Source organism: Alosa alosa, chromosome 4 (genome assembly GCF_017589495.1).
Source record: "Alosa alosa isolate M-15738 ecotype Scorff River chromosome 4, AALO_Geno_1.1, whole genome shotgun sequence".
NCBI lineage: Eukaryota > Metazoa > Chordata > Actinopteri > Clupeiformes > Clupeidae > Alosa > Alosa alosa.
This window is the reverse complement of record NC_063192.1, coordinates 24,306,502-24,325,113: the sequence shown is the minus strand read 5'-3', so window position 1 is coordinate 24,325,113 and position 18,612 is coordinate 24,306,502. Positions and strand designations below refer to the sequence as shown.

Below are 18,612 nucleotides of genomic sequence, written 5' to 3'. Positions count from 1 at the left end.
TAAATTCGACACAGCCGAACGAAGCTTACAACATGAACATAGGAGAGACAGAATGGACACATGCATATGGCATGAGATGACTGAAAACTAGATATACCGCAGAGCGGTACAAAATATGACCGCCGCCCAGTCCAGCACATTTTTTCCTTGTCAAATTGTGTTCATTTCCTACTTTGTTCCTTTTTTGTGTGTTTGTAATTGAGTGTCTGCAGAGTGTGTGGTTGTTTTTGTGTATATGTGTTTTGTGTGTGAGTGTGTGTGTGTGTGCGTGTGTTTGTGTATGTAGGTGTGTTTGTATGTGTGGGTGCATGTGTGTGTGTGTATGTTTGTTTATGTGTTTGTGCGTGTTGTGTGTGTGTGTGCATGTATGTGTGTGTGTGTGTGTGTTTTTGTGTGTGTGTGTGTGTGTGTGTGTGTGTTTGTGTGTGTGTCTTTATGTATGTGTACATAAATAAAGCAAATCAGGGAACCACCAACTGCGATAAGTGCAATGGGATCTTGGGAACAACCATGGTGATTCAGGACCTCAATTTAACATTCATGCAAAGGAAAACATCTCCTGCAGTACAGTGTCCCTGTCACTGCAATAGGACATTGGGATTTTCTACAACCCCACCCCCATCTTGCCTGTTCATAATTCTGAGAAATTCTTGAATTGTGTGCATGTGTGTGTGTGTGTGTGCGTGCTTGTGTGTTTGTCTGCGTATGTGTGTTTGTGCATGTGCATCCATGTGTACATATGTCTACTGTGTGAGTATGTGTCATATGTATGATTACTGTGAATGTATGTGTGTGTGTGTGTATCTGTTTATGCACATGTGTGCACATGGAATGGGTTAACATGACCCCTGGAGGCAAACATACAGAAAAAATTGGTCATCCTAGGCCCTACGGTTCTCAAGATATTCACAGAAAACTGGGTCTGCCCTACCCTCCTTTCGGGGGGTCCAGTCCAGCGGGGGGGCTACAGATCAAAACGAAAAACGATGGTTCCATGCTATCCATGTGGGGTTACATGCCCACTAAGTTTCATGTACCCCGGTCTTTCAGTGTCCCGGGAATCCTTGACGGAAATTTGGAATGCGAAAAAGAAAAAATCTGACTAAACCTATATGACGCGGCGCGGCGGTCATAATTAAATAAATTAATTAGAACTAGGGTATAATGTTTGAAATTAGCCTAGTGTGTTTAGCGTTTGAATTTATGTGTGTTCAGTTGGGTTTAACAAACTACAGCAAGAAATGCAGCCTTCTGCTATGTGGCAATATCAATTTATTTTAAATGAATAAAGTTTAGGCCTTATCCAATAAACTGCCATAGCCTACTCATAACCAAGAGGCATTATTTGGGTAGTCTGTTTTAGAACTAAACAGGCCGTTGAAAAAAAAAATAGTTCATGAACATCCTTTCTTGCAGTAGGCCTACGATAAAGTAGAGGTAACGATGAGGACGATAAATCTGGTGACGTGGGTGCAATCCCCGTGAGTCTCAATATGAGGGTTTTTTATTAGGCCTATGCAACAACAAAAAATATTTGAAATTTGACTTAAAAACTTTGGAAAGTTCTTTAGCAACAATGATTGCTAAGACACCTAACACAGGTTCTGTTAAATTAAAGCAGTAGGCTACAGAGAATACAGCAGTGTTGCTCCTGTTGGGTATCAGGCAATCGAATCCAGCAAAACCCTTCAGTGACGTTTGAAGCTTCGGACATCATCAGTCACGTGCTTATGCCAATTTGATACAAGCTCCAACACACTGTGTCGAAACAATTTGCTTCGCGGGAGTGATACAAGTTTCGGTGCCTTAGTGTCAAATGTCCCATCACTACTTGTTTGGACAGGGAGCCTGAAAAGAGTAGGTTCCTGGTGCCTAGTTTTATGGCACGGTACATGTTTGTTTGTAGACTGAAGAACCCTGCATTTCATGATTGGACTCCAATTGTGCTTCGTGGATCTGCCTGTTTTTGGAAAATAAAGCATATTTTTGTATGGAACTTTCATCTCCTGACACCTCCTTCCCTTAACACCACCTAATCCAGTGGCGCACCTCCCTAAACGTGGGATGGCCACTTCGGTCCCTCACAACGTGTGTGGGCTGCTGTGTGACTTCAGTCTTCTTGGTGGTGGTGCATTTAATTAAACTTGTCAGGTGTGTTTGAATGTCAGGTATGTTTGAATTCCCTTCCTTGTAGCATCCCTTTCTACATTCCACAATGTAGATAAGTTCACCTCATCTAATTAACAATTCTATTTCCTCATTTGCAGCATACTGTACTTGCTGTTGAAGATATTTAGGTATGTCAAGTTTGTCACATACAGGAACTTCAAGATACATAGCCTTATAATTCTCTTGTTCAGTTCTGCACTGGACTTGGATTATGAACCTCAGGCACAGATATTGTACAAAAAATAATTGATTTTCTAACTGTATTCAAAGATTGTGTGAAATTAAAGTCCATATAAGTCCATATAAATTCAGAGCAGTAATCCTTAGTATTTTTTCCATGTGAAATCCATACTGACAAAACATTAGCTGTTTGACTTCAGTCTTCTTGGTGTGGTGTGTTTATTTAAACTTGAGTGTCCGATATTTGAATTCTCTTCCTTGTAGCATCATCCCCTTCTGCATTCCAGTGTGGAGAAGTTCACTAGACACTACCGACCTAGATCTTCTTTCAGAGAGATCTAGTCTGGAACACCATAGTTCATAACCGTTTCCCTCCGACAAGAAAAATGTCAGGCCAATTAGCGACGAGAGGGGAAGACGACGAAACCGAAACTTATTGTGATAAACAGAAGAAGCAACAACAACAAAAAAATGCAGTTGGAAAAATGCAGAAATTTATTTACAGCAAAGGTAGACCCAAAGATTGTTAAGGCGGATACTTTGTCGTAGTTCATGTCTATGGGCGCGAAATGGGGATCGAATCCTGTCTGCATAAAGAGGCGTGCCGATGACGTATTGATGAGCGTACGTTGCAACCGGCCAACAGCAGCGGCATAAATAACCAGGGGATTTTGACCCCCCCTCGTGCGATCCGGGTTCCCGGAAGTGGCTCCTGATGAAATATCTTGCTCCGCCTTAACAATCTTTGGTAGACCCACTACCAAAGTGGATCTGACTTTTGGTGCTACTTGAAGTTTAGGCAAAGTAGGAAGTAACGATAGGAATCTCTGTTCAATGTGATTGGTAAGGCACTGAATGCAGATTAATTTGTATACTACTATTAGTGAATGAGGAGCAGCTGTGTGTGTGTGTGTGTGTGTGTGTGTGTGTGTGTGTGTGTGTGTGTCAGTCAGTGGGTAAGGAATATGCAGCCTGCTAGCTCCCTCTGCTGGTTGGTCTAGGCCACTACCTGCCTGGCTTATCACCATGGAAACATTGCATAAGCAATGACTAGAGCATTATAGTAACAGATATACGGTCACACCCTCACACACTTATCCCTCTCCCATTTACACACACACACACAGAGGATTAAAAAAATCTCCCAGATGGGTGAAGGCTCAAATCTGTCATCAGTAATCACCACACAGACACCACACATGCCAGAGTGCATATTGGTACACAACATCCTAGAAGACAAATACACACATGCATGTTTATTTCTGCAATAAGCTAGGAAACAGGTATGCACACACGCCAATACACACACACACACACACACACATAGACATTCATACATAGATGATTATATACAATATAAAATAAATTTGTAAAAAAACTGTTGAGTGTATGAGTGTGTGTGTGTGTGTGTGTGTGTGTGTATGTATGGGTGTATGAGTGTGTGTGTGTGCGTGTGTATGCGTGTATCAGTGTATGTGTGTGTGTGTGTGTGTGTGTGTGTGTGTGTGTGTGCGCACGTGGGTGTATGAGTGTATGTGTGAATCTGGATCAGCAGGAGTGTGGTTGAAGGGGTAACGCTTGAAGGGTCACACTGTAAACTTCCGTCTCATTTCCTTTCAGTGTGAGTGAAGTAGTCACTTCCACCACCTCATCCAGCTGCAACACACACACACACAGTATTACATATATATATATATATATATATATATATATATACACACACACCGATACACGGATACACCACACACACACTTACCAATACATCTGCACACATCCACAGTAGTGTAACTCACCGTTGTGCCTTTAGGGGGCGCCCATGTGACGGTGAGGGTGCGCCTGGCTCCAGCATCCACGTTGCCCTTGGGGGGTTCCACACTGAACCCCTTCTGCTTCAGCAGCGCAGCGTTCTCCCACACAAACTCCACGCTCTGCAGCCAGGAGGAGGACAACACATGCTCGCACACTGCACACACTGTCATACGTCATGCACTTGTTTTGTGTGTTTGTGTGTGTGTGTGTGTGTGTGTGAAGTAAAAGAAGGGGGTGGTCTGAAGAAAACTGAGTGCTTTGATATCCCCATTTTTAGTTGTAGTCGTTTTACCTACGTCTATCACCAATGATGGACAGAACTCATAATAGACCTGTCCTCCATGCTACAGCAGTATAGGACAAATTCTCCCAAGTGCCTTTCAGCCTGCGCATATTCTGCCCTTGACTTAAGTCAGTCATTTACGCGCCATGAAGGCTTTGGGAGGAGCTACTCCAAAAATCCGGGCATTTCTTATGCATCTTAGGAGGGCTGTATTAAAGGAGAATTCCGGTGTGATATTGACCTAAAGTGTGTTAAAACAGTGTGTGTAAACGTATGTCTCATAGCTCATCAAAAATAATTCAGTGGAAATGCATGGATTCCAGTTGCTGCTACTGGAAACAACTGGAATCCATGCATTTCGACAGAATTGTTTTTGGAATCTGATCCCTTATCATACCTGTTCATTCATACTTTCAAATTAATTTCGACTTATGTGACTAAATTCAAATGACGTCGGTAAACTTCATGAAGGTACTGTCTGTATAAATCGTCTTGTAAATAAACTACCAGTGCTTTTTCAAAGTTATCAATGTCTCGTTTAAAATGTCAAGGCCCTTGGAAGTCTACCAATGAAGTATGGAGCTACTTTGAGCCTCGTAAATGGTGTAAAACAGTGATTTATTTGCATGGCTAGGCCGATGCCCGAGGCACCCCCATCAAAAAACTGTTGGTAGCATCGGCTAATTAGCGCCAGATTTCTAAGTGCAAGGGACAAGCCGAGATGAGCTATGAGACATACGTTCACACTCGGTATCATGTTTCAACACACTTTAGGTCAATATCACACCGGAATTCTCCTCTAAGGTCGAGCGCCTCTACAAGGTGAAACAGCATATTCCTCGATGTCGGCAGTAGGCCTAGGTCTAAATACATGTAGGTTACACAGTATGTTACAAGTTAACATTACAGTTTGGTGCTGATATGGGTTTATGTTTTTTCCTATTACAGTGTCACAAGGTGACATATTTTCCAACATTGCTTTATGAATGAGGCTACATTGTTAAATAGGGAAAAACCTGTTATAATCACCTCGTTTGGATACTGGAGCTTACCACCTGTGCACCTTCAGTTTTAACGTGACGTGAAGTCTTCATCCCATAGCCTACTTTGTTTGAATCTGTCCATATCTGTCCAACTTCACCCAAGTCATCCATAGCCTAAACTTGTGCAGATGCCTGCACTACTCCTGAGTAGCAATAATCATTCATATTCTCCTGTCTCTGATTAGTTTCTAACGGTGGTTGGTATTGTTATGCCAGTCTCTCTACTGTATTCGAAACTGCTTCGTTAGCATAGATAAATTGATATGAGAATCAGCTGTCCTTGAAACGCTCTTTCTCAAGTGAGTTTTAAATTATGAATCTAAACACTTCAAGCACGTCTTGATTCTTTATAACAATTCAATAACAATTCTTTGTTAGGCTATGTAATGAAACATAATTTTACTGTAGGCCATTCACTATTCAGTTCACCTTAATTATGTTTCCCAAATCAAAGACTGGTTTGTGTTCTTTCTGGATTAAAATGCCATTCAGAAGGTCAATGAGAAAGTCCATGTGTTTGTGTTTGTGTATTTGTGTGTGTTGGTGTGTGTGTGGTCATGAGAGTTTGTATGCCCATGTTTGTGCCAGTGTGTGTGTGTGTGTGTGTGTCTGTGTGTGTTTGTGTGTTTGTATTTGTGCGTGTGTGTATGTGTGTGTGCACACATGTAAATGTGTACACACACACACAAAAAAGTGTGTGTGTGGTTGTGAGCAGGGATGTAATTGGTAAAGGTCAAAAAAGCAGGAAAAATAAACGTAGCGAGTGTTGGCTACTGTATGCATTTACATCACCTACTGTACAATTTATAAAATTCATGAGGCAAATCCTATGCAGAGGTGGCACTAGAAAAGGGCCTTATGAAAGGAAATATTTTTGGGCCAAATACTAGGGCGGTCCGGGGAGCATACCCCCCCAGTAAGAACAATTTGAAAATTAAAAAACGGCCTGATGGTGTTGATAAAAATAACAACTCAACTCATCAACTCTAAAGTCGCACATCAATGAAATATTGTTGACATTGAGGGGAGTGTTAATTTATTTTCATTGTGTCCCCTAGGTTATATCTGTGGCCTGAAATGCCTTGTATGTGAAAAAACTTCCTCAGCATATTAGGTCATATCATAGATTATTATGGCCTTTATTTGAACAGTGAAAATAATAATAAAAAGAGTTTTTGAACTTTAATGTCACTAATGCTGATTATTCAATGATTCATTTGAATTTAAATATTTAAAATACTTTCACAGCAAAAATTATAAATGCGATTAATGTAGATTAATTAATCACAGAATATGTAATTAATTCGATTACATTTTTTCAATTGACAGCCCTAAAATATACATATAATGACCGACCCGCCCCCCCACCCCCTTAACAAATACTCAGCAGATCACATCCATACGAATTGCTTGGGTCTCATTTTCAGGCCGGAAAATCCGGAATTCCGGATTAATCCGGAAGAATCACACCCCTGTGTGAGAGTTTGTATGCCTGGATGGGTGTGTGCCTGGATGGGTGAGTGTGTGTGTGTGTGTGTGTGTGTGTGAGAGAGTTACCTTCTTGGCCCCAGGCTGGCTGGTGCGTATGCAGCCCACCTCCAGTGAGCGAGAGGCAGTGACGCCCCCGTCACTCCTCAGGATCAACAGCACCGGGTTAGGGGCCTTCTCCACGTCTACAACACACACACACAAACACACACACACACACTCTCAGGGCTGTTATCGGTAAGCGCTTTCAGATATAACCTCCGTCAACAACAAGCTGGCGTTATGTCCCGGAGGTTAGTCAAACAGAGGAGGTCCTACCCCCGGATGATTCAGATATGATGCTAACCTGCGGACCCTTATACTGACCTTATCTGGGTGGGGACCTATGTGTGAACAACATACGCACATTACAGAATCTCTGTGTGGTTGTCGAAAGTGAGGGGTGGGGGGGCTTGTAGAGTTCACAAGATCACGAGATATGGCCTTAGAGAATATATCGCGACGCTGCCTGTCACAGCAGCTGTTTGTTTACAAAGTGTATGCATTATGTAGGCTAAAGAAGAAAAATCTATTGTGCGAAGGCTAATACTTGAAGTAGTCACGTAAGTGCGCACTTGAAATTGACCTACAGTATTTGTATGGAGAGAGAGAGAGAGCATGCATGAACTTTATGGTACCAGCCAATTCAGTAGGCTAACTCAAGACTTCAAGGCCATCATATACAACGTTTTTAAGCAACAGACAAAATACTAACATAACAGTGAAGTGGTTCGTTTTTTCATGGTTTATATTTTCCAAAAGCATCCTCTCCCCATGTGTCTATTGCATTTACGTAAGGAGCTTGGAACAAAGTTGGGTTTTCTTTGTTTTCATTTCTCTAGGCATATTTATGCTCAACAAATATCAGCGAGCTCAGCAGTGAGGTCATGAGAATGCTATCAATGAACAGAAAACCGACCGTGTTGGCTAACAATTTATTAAATACTCCTGTTATTGTCGTCAACGACGTTAGTCTTTTAAATTCGTTTGGCCTTGCCATGCAGTTGTAGGCTACAACGTGTCTCTTGCTGTTCCCTTCATGTGTTCTATCAAAATGTTGTCTGCCCTCATGGACAGTAGCTCCGTGATGTCTGCATCTTTCCAGGTCTGAGATTTTCTGGACAGCACTATGCCACTCCATCATAACACTGGCATTTAAGTCAGCTTAAACCCACCGTTTAACATCCGCAGAACCTCCGGTCTTACACTTATGTCTGAAAGCGCTTGGTGTGTGTGTGTGTGTGTGTGTGTGTGTGTGTTTGTGTGCGTGTGTGTGTGTTAGATGGTGATCCGGGAATCAATTTTCCTCCGTCCATCGAGCCCGCAAATACTCCGTCATATCGATCCGTGACAGCCCCAAAAAATTCTGTCCCGCAAAATCCCGAGAGAAAGACTCCTACATATTTTACAGGACTTTGCTGTAGGCTATGCTTAAATCATTTCATAGTCAGAATTGTAGATCTCATCCAATCAGTTAAGTTTGCACCGTTCTCATCACGTTAAACCAGCGAAGCATAGCAACGTTGTTGCTATGGGTAAACAAAACAATTTTTTGAGTTCCGCCAGGGTTATGCGATAAATATATTGAGGAATGCGATCATAGAGGTGCCATGCCCCAACATTGCATGACATTAAACTCAATTAAACTTTCGGACAGCTCGTGCAATTGAATAGAGCTGTCCTTTGCTGACACTTTTTAAGCCTGTAGCCCTAACTGTTTCTTTGCATCCATTTTGCCTTAGGGCCTAGTCGCTGAAGCTGATTGATTGTGAAAAGAGCAGCTGCTTTGTCTTGCTCTGATAGGCTACCAATCAACAACAAACGTATTGTGGGTTGTAATTGGTTCTCTTTTCTAAAACGAAATGCCTCACGTCTTTGGGCACACTCACTGCATTGCAGCGTCATTTTTTTAAGTTAATCTCTGGCTTCCCGCCAGCTCCCATTTATTATTTCCTGTCCCGTCCCAGTCACGTTACCAACAGTGAAATTTACTCCCGTACTGCGGGAAACCCGCGGGAATCCCGAAAAATTGTCACCCTCTAGTGTGTGTGTTATGTGCGTGTGTGTGTCTGTGTGCATGTGTGTCTGTGTGTGTCTGTGCATTTCTCTCTCTCTCTCTCTCTCTCTCTCTCTCTCTCTCTCTCTCTGTTTGTGTGTGCATGTCTGTGTGTGTTAATGTGTGTCTGTGCATTTCTCTGTGTGTGTGTGTATGTGTGTGTGTTAATGTGTGTGTCTGTGCATTTCTGTGTGTGTGTGTGTGTGTGTGTGTGTGTGTGTGTGTGTGTGTGTGTGTGTGTGTATAATGTGCGTGTGTGTGTCTGTGTGCATGTGTGTCTGTGTGTGTTAATGTGTGTGTCTGTGCATTTCTGTGTGTGTGTGTGTGTGTGTGTGCATGTGTGTCTGTGTGTGTTAATGTGTGTGTCTGTGCATTTATCTTTGTGTGTGTGTGTGTGTACCTTGGGTTGGGTCTGTCAGATTGTCCTTCAGAGGGTCTCCTCCACACAGGTACATGATGTTGTGGCGAGATGCTCCTTTCAAGTCTACTGCACACACCGTTTGCTAACAAACAAACAAACACACACACACACACACACACACACACACACAGTAAAACATAATAGCTATCCTAACTTAAAATGTTTAGTAAGTATAACTCAGTTTTTGACTTTTGTTGAGATTACTTGCCTAAAATGAGTGTCATTTAATTTTGAGGTGGAAAAGTATAACATGCTCATTTAAATCAAGTAAACTATACTTGAATTGTTTAAGTTTGTGCTATAAGGCCATGAGTCATGTTGGTGAGTAACTTCTAGGGATGTTTTGTGTGTGTTTGTGTTGTGTGTGTGTGTTGATAAGAGACTTGGTTGTGTGAGTGTGTGAGTATAACAGTCACCTGAGACTCACCTCCTGTGTGTGTGTAAGAGAGCGAATGAGAAGCATGTCTTTATGTGTGTTTGTGTATGTGTGTGTGTGTGTGTTTGGGTGTACCTTGTTGGAGAGCTGAATGGTCACTGTGTCGGAGTGTGTGAGGCTCTCGTGGTCAGGCTGGAAGGTGACGGTGACATCCATAGATTTACCCGGAGGAATAGCGCCCTCTGCAGGAGACACGAGAAACGCACACCGACCACCACAGCTTTGGCCATCTACTGTGAGATGGAGGAAGGCAGGGAGGGAGAGAAAGATGGAGAAAGGAAGGGAGAGGGGGAAAGTTTTCTTCAATTTATTTTCTTTTTCTTTTACTCATGTTGTTTTTGTTCCTGTAACTACTTTGCCAAAACAGTGCTTGAGTTGTCATGTCAATAACAACAATAACATCTGAGTTGAATTGGGAAGTGAGATGAGGAGGAAGATGGAGTGAGAAAGAGGGAGAGAGAAAGAGGGGAGTGAAAAAGAGAGAGAAAAAAGGGAGAGAAAGAGGGAGAGTGAAAAGGAGAAAGAAAGAGGGAGAGAGAGAGAGTGAAAGAGGAAAAAGGGGGAGGAAAAGAGGAACGAGGAGAACGAGTGAGAAAAGAGGGAGAGAAAGGGGTGGAGTGAGAAATAAATAAAAGGGAGAGTGCTAAGAATAAATCATGGGGTTTGTTTGTAAGCTGCTACTTGCTACCACTGACATTTTGGAATATCAGCCATTCATTTAGAAACAGAAAAAAGCATCTGAATGTGAATGAGGCCTTCCAGCTGAGCGTGTGTGTTGTGTGTGTGTTGTGTCTGTGTTGTGTTCCAGCTGAGCGTGTGTGTTGTGTGTGTGCTGTGTGTGTGTGTTGTGCAGGAGTTATCCAGTGTATTTTAAGCACCCTAACACCCGAGTCATCTTCTGAGTGTGAGTGTCTTACCTACACTGGGTGATGTCAGTTATCTTTTGTGTGTGTGTGTGTGTGTCTTACTTGTAGTGGAAGATGCATTTTGTGCTCGTTCAATGTCATCTGATTGGTCGACAGACAGCTGCTGTGTGTGTGTGGGTGGCGGACTGGCCAGAGATGCTGTGAACTTTACTGACAAGACTGAGCCATTATGCAACTGTATGATTACACACACACACACACACACCGGGAGAGAAAAAGAGAAAACCAAATGCATAAGTGTAATTAAACTAATTAAACTCATTAATAGTCACACACACAAGCAAGAACACACACACACACACACACACTCACACACACACAGACAGAAACAATTGCATAAATATAATTAAACTCATAAATATAATTAAATTGTCAGCTTTGATTAAATATAATATACTCTATCCATACATTGTAACAAATGTCAGACCTCATTAGCAATACCAATGTAATTATTTTGCTAATAATGAATTGCTTATAAGCAGGGTAGGAATTTCACGGCGGCCACGGTGGCCACGACGGCCATGGCCCTTTGAAAATCAGAGGTTTACAGGCCACGGTGGCCTTGGTGCCCCTTTCTTTTAATATTCTGCTTTGCGTCCTTCTAATAGCTTCTAATTTTTATTTAGCCTATGGCCTGTCAAAATAATCTTAGCAGTCTTTTACGCAGTGGAGAAAGTGACAGCGCAAGAAAGAAAGTGCATCCAAATTCACCCATTCTTCTCAGTTGAACTACTCGAAGTAGCCTACTCATCACTCACCTTGGATTTTTGACTGAACCTTGCCTGTACTGCTGCCTGTGTTTCTGCCTGCCTACCTGTGTACCGAACTCTGCCTGTCTTTGCCACCTTGGATTTTTGACTGAACCTTGCCTGTACTGCTGCCTGTTTTTTTGCCTGCCAACCTGTGTACCGAACTCTGCCTGTCTTGCCACTTTGGATTTTGACAAACCTGCCTGTACCTCTGCCGTTTTTGGATTTTGAGTTTGCACTGTTTTGTCAAATCACTCTGTCTGGCTGCCGACCTGTGTTCTCTGTCATTAAAACCCACTAAATATACTCTCTGCTTCCTGAGTTCTGCTTTTGGTTCCACAGTAACTCACCTGGCCTCACCGGCCCTGACAGAAAGAGCTTTTAAATGATGTTAGCTGCTAATTGCTGTGGTGAACCGGTTCGCGAGAAAAGTAAATGAGAATTAAATTTAACCATAAATTCTACTGAAGGTTTTGCGTCCATCTCCCTACCCATCATCTTGGTGGAATACTTCACGAACCCTTCGTTTAACACATGACAAACCATATATCAGAATTTGCAGTAATTTTCGACATGCATGGATATCTCCAAATTTGAGCTTTAAGTTTTACAACGTGTTTAAATTGTTCCACATGATTTCACAAGAGTTTGTGAAGGTAGCCTTAATGATCACAAAATGCTAAGCATGCATCTAGGTTATTTGAGTTTCTTAAAGCTGAGCTGTGCTTAAATTGTTCAATACATGATTTCATAACAGGGCAAATATAAAATAAATGTTAAATATAGCCTAGATATCTGTAAATATTAGATTTACAGTTCTATGTAATATGTTTCATGTTTTTGTAATGTTTCATACAGTGATGCAGGTCTACTGCAGTGAATAGGCTAAATACAACTTTGATCATTTTTATAGCCTACTACTGTATAGTTAACTTTAGCCTTGGTGCCCTGTCATGTGGCCTTTGTGCCCCCCACCAAATATGCCCAACTGAAGGCCAAGTGGCCTTGCCCCCAGAATAGTGAAATTCCAAGCCTGCTTATAAGTAACAATGATAAGTGCACCGGCAAAACCACTTTAAAATAGATATTTATGGACTAATTTCCACAAATTGCCTATACATTAATGACACCACTTTGTGATTAAGAGTGAATGGACTGTGAAAGTGCATGTTTCACAGGGCTAAGGAGACTGCACTGCTTTTAGGAGCACTAGACTACAGCAGGTATAAGGAGACTGCTTTTAGAAGCACTAGACTATAGCAGGAATAAGGAGACTGTTTTTAGGAGCACTAGACTACAGCAGGGCTAAGGAGACTGCACTGCTTTTAGGAGCACTAGACTACAGCAGGGCTAAGGAGACTGCACTGTTTTTAGGAGCACTAGACTACAGCAGGGCTAAGGAGACCGCTTTTAGGAGCACTAGACTACAGCAGGGCTAAGGAGACTGCTTTTAGGAGCACTAGACTACAGCAGGGCTAAGGAGACTGCACTGTTTTTAGGAGCACTAGACCACAGCAGGGCTAAGGAAACTGCTTTTAGGAGCACTAGACTACAGCAGGGCTAAGGACTAGACTACAGCAGGGCTAAGGAGACTGCTTTTAGGAGCACTAGACTACAGCAGGGCTAATGAGTGCTTTTTAGGAGCACTAGACTACAGCAGGGCTAAGGAGACTGCTTTTTGGAGCACTAGACTATAGCAGGGCTAAGGATAATGTTTTTAGGAGCAATAGCAGGGCTAAGGATAATGATTTTAGGAGCACTAGACTATAGCAGGACTAAGGAGACTGCACTGCTATAGTCTAGTGCTGCACTAGACTACAGCAGGGCTAAGGAGACTGCTGTAGTCTAGTGCTCCTAAAAAGCACTCATTTACACTAGACAGTTTTTTGTGCTACCTAAACACTGTGTGTGTGTGTGTGATACTGACTTTGATGATTTGAGATGCACTGTCGTTCTCCAGCACGTATCCAAAGTCCATGACTGCACTGCTTTTAGGAGCACTAGACTACAGCAGGTATAAGGAGACTGCTTTTAGGAGCACTAGACTACAGCAGGGCTAAGGAGACTGCACTGCTTTTAGGAGCACTAGACTACAGCAGAGCTAAGGAGACTGCACTGTTTTTAGGAGCACTAGACCACAGCAGGGCTAAGGAGACTGCTTTTAGGAGCACTAGACTACAGCAGGGCTAAGGAGACCGCTTTTAGGAGCACTAGACTACAGCAGGGCTAAGGAGACTGCACTGTTTTTAGGAGCACTAAACTACAGCAGGGCTAAGGAGACTGCACTGTTTTTAGGAGCACTAGACCACAGCAGGGCTAAGGAGACTGCTTTTAGGAGCACTAGACTACAGCAGGGCTAATGAGTGCTTTTTAGGAGCACTAGACTACAGCAGGGCTAAGGAGACTGCTTTTAGGAGCACTAGACTATAGCAGGGCTAAGGAGAATGTTTTTAGGAGCAATAGCAGGGCTAAGGATAATGATTTTAGGAGCACTAGACTATAGCAGGACTAAGGAGACTGCACTGCTTTTAGGAGCACTAGACTACAGCAGGGCTAAGTAGACTGCACTGGTTTTATGAGCACTAGATTACAGCAGAGCTAAGGAGACTGCTTTTTAGGAGCAATAGACTACAGCAGGGATAAGGAGACCGCTTTTAGGAGCACTAGACTACAGCAGGGCTAAGGAGACTGCACTGTTTTTAGGAGCACTAAACTACAGCAGGGCTAAGGAGACTGCACTGTTTTTAGGAGCACTAGACCACAGCAGGGCTAAGGAGACTGCTTTTAGAGACACTAGACTACAGCAGGGCTAATGAGTGCTTTTAGAGCACTAGACTACAGCAGGGCTAAGGAGACTGCTTTTAGGAGCACTAGACTATAGCAGGGCTAAGGAGAATGTTTTTTAGAGCAATAGCAGGGCTAAGGATAATGATTTTAGGAGCACTAGACTATAGCAGGACTAAGGAGACTGCACTGCTTTTAGGAGCACTAGACTACAGCAGGGCTAAGTAGACTGCACTGGTTTTATGAGCACTAGATTACAGCAGAGCTAAGGAGACTGCTTTTAGGAGCAATAGACTACAGCAGGGATAAGGAGACTGCTTTTAGGAGTACTAGACTATAGCAGGGCTAAGGAGACTGCTTTTTCCAAAGTTAAGGTTCAAAAGAGTGCTGTGATTTGCTGGCTTGGCACCCAGAGGTCGGGCCCTACCAACCGGGCTGTAGCTAGTCTACTTTAGTGATCAAAGCAGGGAAGGTCTGTGAGTGGGATAATGGGCTTCATGGCCTCGACAAACATAATTTTATGCTAATACGACAAAACCCCTGTGCACTGGCCGTTTTCGGATTCCATTTTTTTGTGCTACCTAAACACTGTGTGTGTGTGTGTGATACTGACTTTGATGATTTGAGATGCACTGTCATTCTCCAGCACGTATCCAAAGTCCATGACTGGTCCTTTGAGTGTACATGTGACCAGCGGCTTCACACCCTCTCCACACAGAGTGAGCTCCAGATTCATCCTACTGCAGCGCACCTCCAGAACTTCCCGGTACTGCACACACACACACACTAGTAGCATTAAGTTGCTTAGGTGTGTATATGTACTGCAGCGTGTGTGATAGTATTGAACAATAAGCAAGACAAGAATTCATCTTATGTGGCAGAGGCCCACTTGAGGAGGACATGGCCTCAAATCATCTGGAAAGGGGACAGGACACACACACACACACGGACATGCATACGGGGGAAATCTGAGACTGAGCATGAATGCAGACAAACACACAAACATATGTATGTGTGTGTGCAGGGGTGGGTAGTAACGTTTTACAAGTAACGCACATGAGTAAATGTTTTTTTTTTTCGAGGAATGGCAACTTTCCGTATTCCTTTTTCAAAACGGTACTTCTACTCTTACCCATGTACATTTGAGCCAGTAATCTACTCTTCACTCAGCTACATTTCCAATTGCCTTTTGTTACAAGTACAAGTAGAAGAAAGTATCTCGAGGGAGAAAAGCGCACCTCTCCCTCGGTGCACAATGGCGTGGGAGAAAAGAAACAGGGCTTCAGAATGCATTGCTACGTTTCCCCGTGATGTAGCCTACTACACGGAAGTAGATGTTCTATATATCTAACAGCTCAGTTAATAACGCAATGACGTCCTGCCAGCTACTACATCTTCTGGTGAGACTGCCAGAGTAGCAATGAGACGAGACGTATAACATGAACACGGAAACTTTCGTCTGTATTAATTTCTGGCCAGCATCGTTCAACAATCACATTGGACAAGGAAAGAAGGCCTACAACTTAATTTACAAGCAAAGCACTAAAAATCGAGCACACAAGTTAGAAAAAACCTAGCATTCGTTTATGTAGCCTTAATGTTGCAGCGACAGAGCAGGCTATCTGTTTTCTCAGCCGACCGTCTCATGTCATGTCCTGCAACATTGAGGCTACATATAGTATAGTATGTACTATACTATACTATACTATACTATATGCAGCCTAAATATAGGTCTACCATAATATAGCCATTGTTTTTAGGTTACATTGGCTATGACAAGAGAGCCTACAAAAGTATGTCAAATAATATTAAAGTAGCCTATATTAAATAAAATATATTTGAATTGGGCTGATGAAATATGTTTGCCTATATGACTAGCCTACAGAGGAAGAGAAAAGCAAACAGGTGTAAAGAATTCGTTTGTATCCCTTTAAAGGGCCATCACAAATATAAAAAAGTAACTTGTTACTTGAGTAATTTATTAACAAAGTACTTTTTTTACTTTTACTTGAGTAGATTTCTCAGTTGGGAATATGTACTTTTACTGAAGTAATTTTTGAAGGGAGTAATTGTACTTTTTTTTTAGATTTTTAGTACTCTGTGTGTGTGTGTGAGCAGGAGTGTGTGTGTGTGTGTGTGTGTGTGTGTGACGGCACCTTCTTCTCCTCAGTGGGTGTGAAGGCCAGCAGCAGTGTGTATGTGTCTCCTGGTCTGAGCGACCTGAGGGCGTTGAGCAAAAGGAAGGGGCCGCTCAGGTCCAGCACTGAAGATGTCAGCTGCAGCAGTCAGAGGTCAAGGCCAGTTTCCACTCGACACATCAGCTATAACATTATTATAACACACACTACACATCAGCTATAACATTATTATAACACACACTACACATCAGCTATAACATCAACACACACACTACACATCAGCTATAACATCATTATAACACACACTACACACCAGCTATAACATCATTATAATCCACACTACACATCGGCTATAACACCATTGTAACACACACTACACATCAGCTATAACATCATTGTAACACACAGCTCACTGCCCAAGGTTAGGATACATCCAGACTCTCCTCACAGATGTTCTGCACAGTGACTTTCTTCACCACTTTCTCATCTGTGGGAGTTTTACACACACACACACAAACACACAGTATCCAAATATGATGACACACACAATCACATCAACACACACACACACACGTGTACTGACCCAGTACCATCTGCTGATAGTTGAGTGTGTGGTCTCTGTTGCTGTGGTTGAGTAGCACACACACACACACACACACTTGTGTACTGACCCAGAAGCACCTGCTGGTAGTTGATTGTGTGGTATCCGCTGCTGTGGTTGAGGAGCAGCAGGGCGGGTCGCACCACTGGGCACCTCAGCTCCAGGTACAGGATGTTATGGGGACTGTGGGGGAGGACAGCGGGAGTGAGTATGTGTGCGTGTGTAGGATCAAGATGGGGGCAGCAATGCAACGGTAAGAATGTTGGCTGCAGCAAAACAACAAAGAACACTGTGTGTGTGTGTGTGTGTGTGTGTGTGTGTGTGTGTGTGTGTGTGTGTGTGTTACGGCCACTTTGGCCTCTCGGCTGTTTTCTACTTATTTTGTCTGCCTCTCCTCTCGTAGGTCTGACCCCGCATGTCCCGGGATAAGGGGTGTGCCAGCGTACGGGGCGTGTCCCACCTTACCGGATAAATTTGGCCTGGCCTTCCAGAGAAGCTTTGCTTTGTGTTTTGTTCTGTTGTTGTTAAAGTCCTTTTGATTAGATATGTTTTCACGTAATTAAACCCTAAACGTGAATTGTCGCACTGTCTCCTGCCCCATTTCTTTGTTACTTTTGAGCTGGGTAACAGTGTGTGTGTGTGTGTGTGTGTGTGTGTGTGTGTGTGTGTGTGTGTGTGTGTGTGAGTGATCAGACCTGTAGGTGCAGTCCTGTTCAGGTTCGGTGGCGTCTCCATCAGAAACGAAGCAGGGGACAATGAAGCGCTGGTGTGTGTCTTTGAAGGATCGCAGCAGACCTTCCACAGCAGGGCCCAACTCCTCACCACTACACAACAACAACAACACATAAATAATAATAATAATAATAATAAGCTTTTTTTGTATAGCACCTTTCATACACAGAATGCAGCTCAAAGTGCTTTACATTTGGAGCATGTAACACAATAATAGTCAGTCAGTCATTATCAGTCACTTTCACTTTTCTTCATTGCTGTGGCCGTTTATGATCCAATCAGCAACATATCAGAAATATAGAAAATAACATGTAACACAGTTATCAGAGAAGAGTCAGTCATTCCCCTTTGTTGCTGTGGCCGTTTATGATCCAATCAGCAACATATCAGAAATACTATTATACTACTATGGATATATAAAGGCTTTGCTGACAAATGCCTAGGCTAACAAATGTTTAGGCCCCGTTGATGCGGACTCCAAGCAGCCAGCCTTAGTATGTTCTTAGCATATGTTGTAATTATTTGACTTTATACACAGACATTCAAGACTGGCAGCCTTAACCCTTTACCCCCCACAAGCACGCCATATGGCAACTGTGGCAAGGAAAAACTCCCATATTCCAGGAAGAAACCTTGAGCAGAACCTGACTTAATAGGGGGAGCCCATCTGCTTCTGGCTGGCTGCGCCATCCAATGGCAGCAGATGTAGAATAATCTGAAAAAGTAGTCTACAGGATAAGATGAGTTAACTAAAGGCT

General features: G+C 42.8%; 1 protein-coding gene across 1 annotated transcript in view; it reads right to left on the bottom strand.

The window, feature by feature from the left end:
- Nucleotides 1-3,782: 3,782 nt before the first annotated feature.
- cfap74 (cilia and flagella associated protein 74) overlaps nucleotides 3,783-18,612 on the bottom strand; it is a 76,479-nt gene continuing 61,649 nt past the window's right edge. The window contains 11 exon segments of the mRNA XM_048242324.1: nucleotides 3,783-4,005; nucleotides 4,143-4,277; nucleotides 7,042-7,157; nucleotides 9,468-9,570; nucleotides 10,000-10,157; nucleotides 10,893-11,025; nucleotides 14,997-15,152; nucleotides 16,540-16,659; nucleotides 16,953-17,008; nucleotides 17,193-17,305; nucleotides 17,818-17,946. Of these exon segments, the coding sequence (XP_048098281.1) occupies nucleotides 3,898-4,005; nucleotides 4,143-4,277; nucleotides 7,042-7,157; nucleotides 9,468-9,570; nucleotides 10,000-10,157; nucleotides 10,893-11,025; nucleotides 14,997-15,152; nucleotides 16,540-16,659; nucleotides 16,953-17,008; nucleotides 17,193-17,305; nucleotides 17,818-17,946 (1,327 nt within the window). The 3' untranslated portion in view covers nucleotides 3,783-3,897.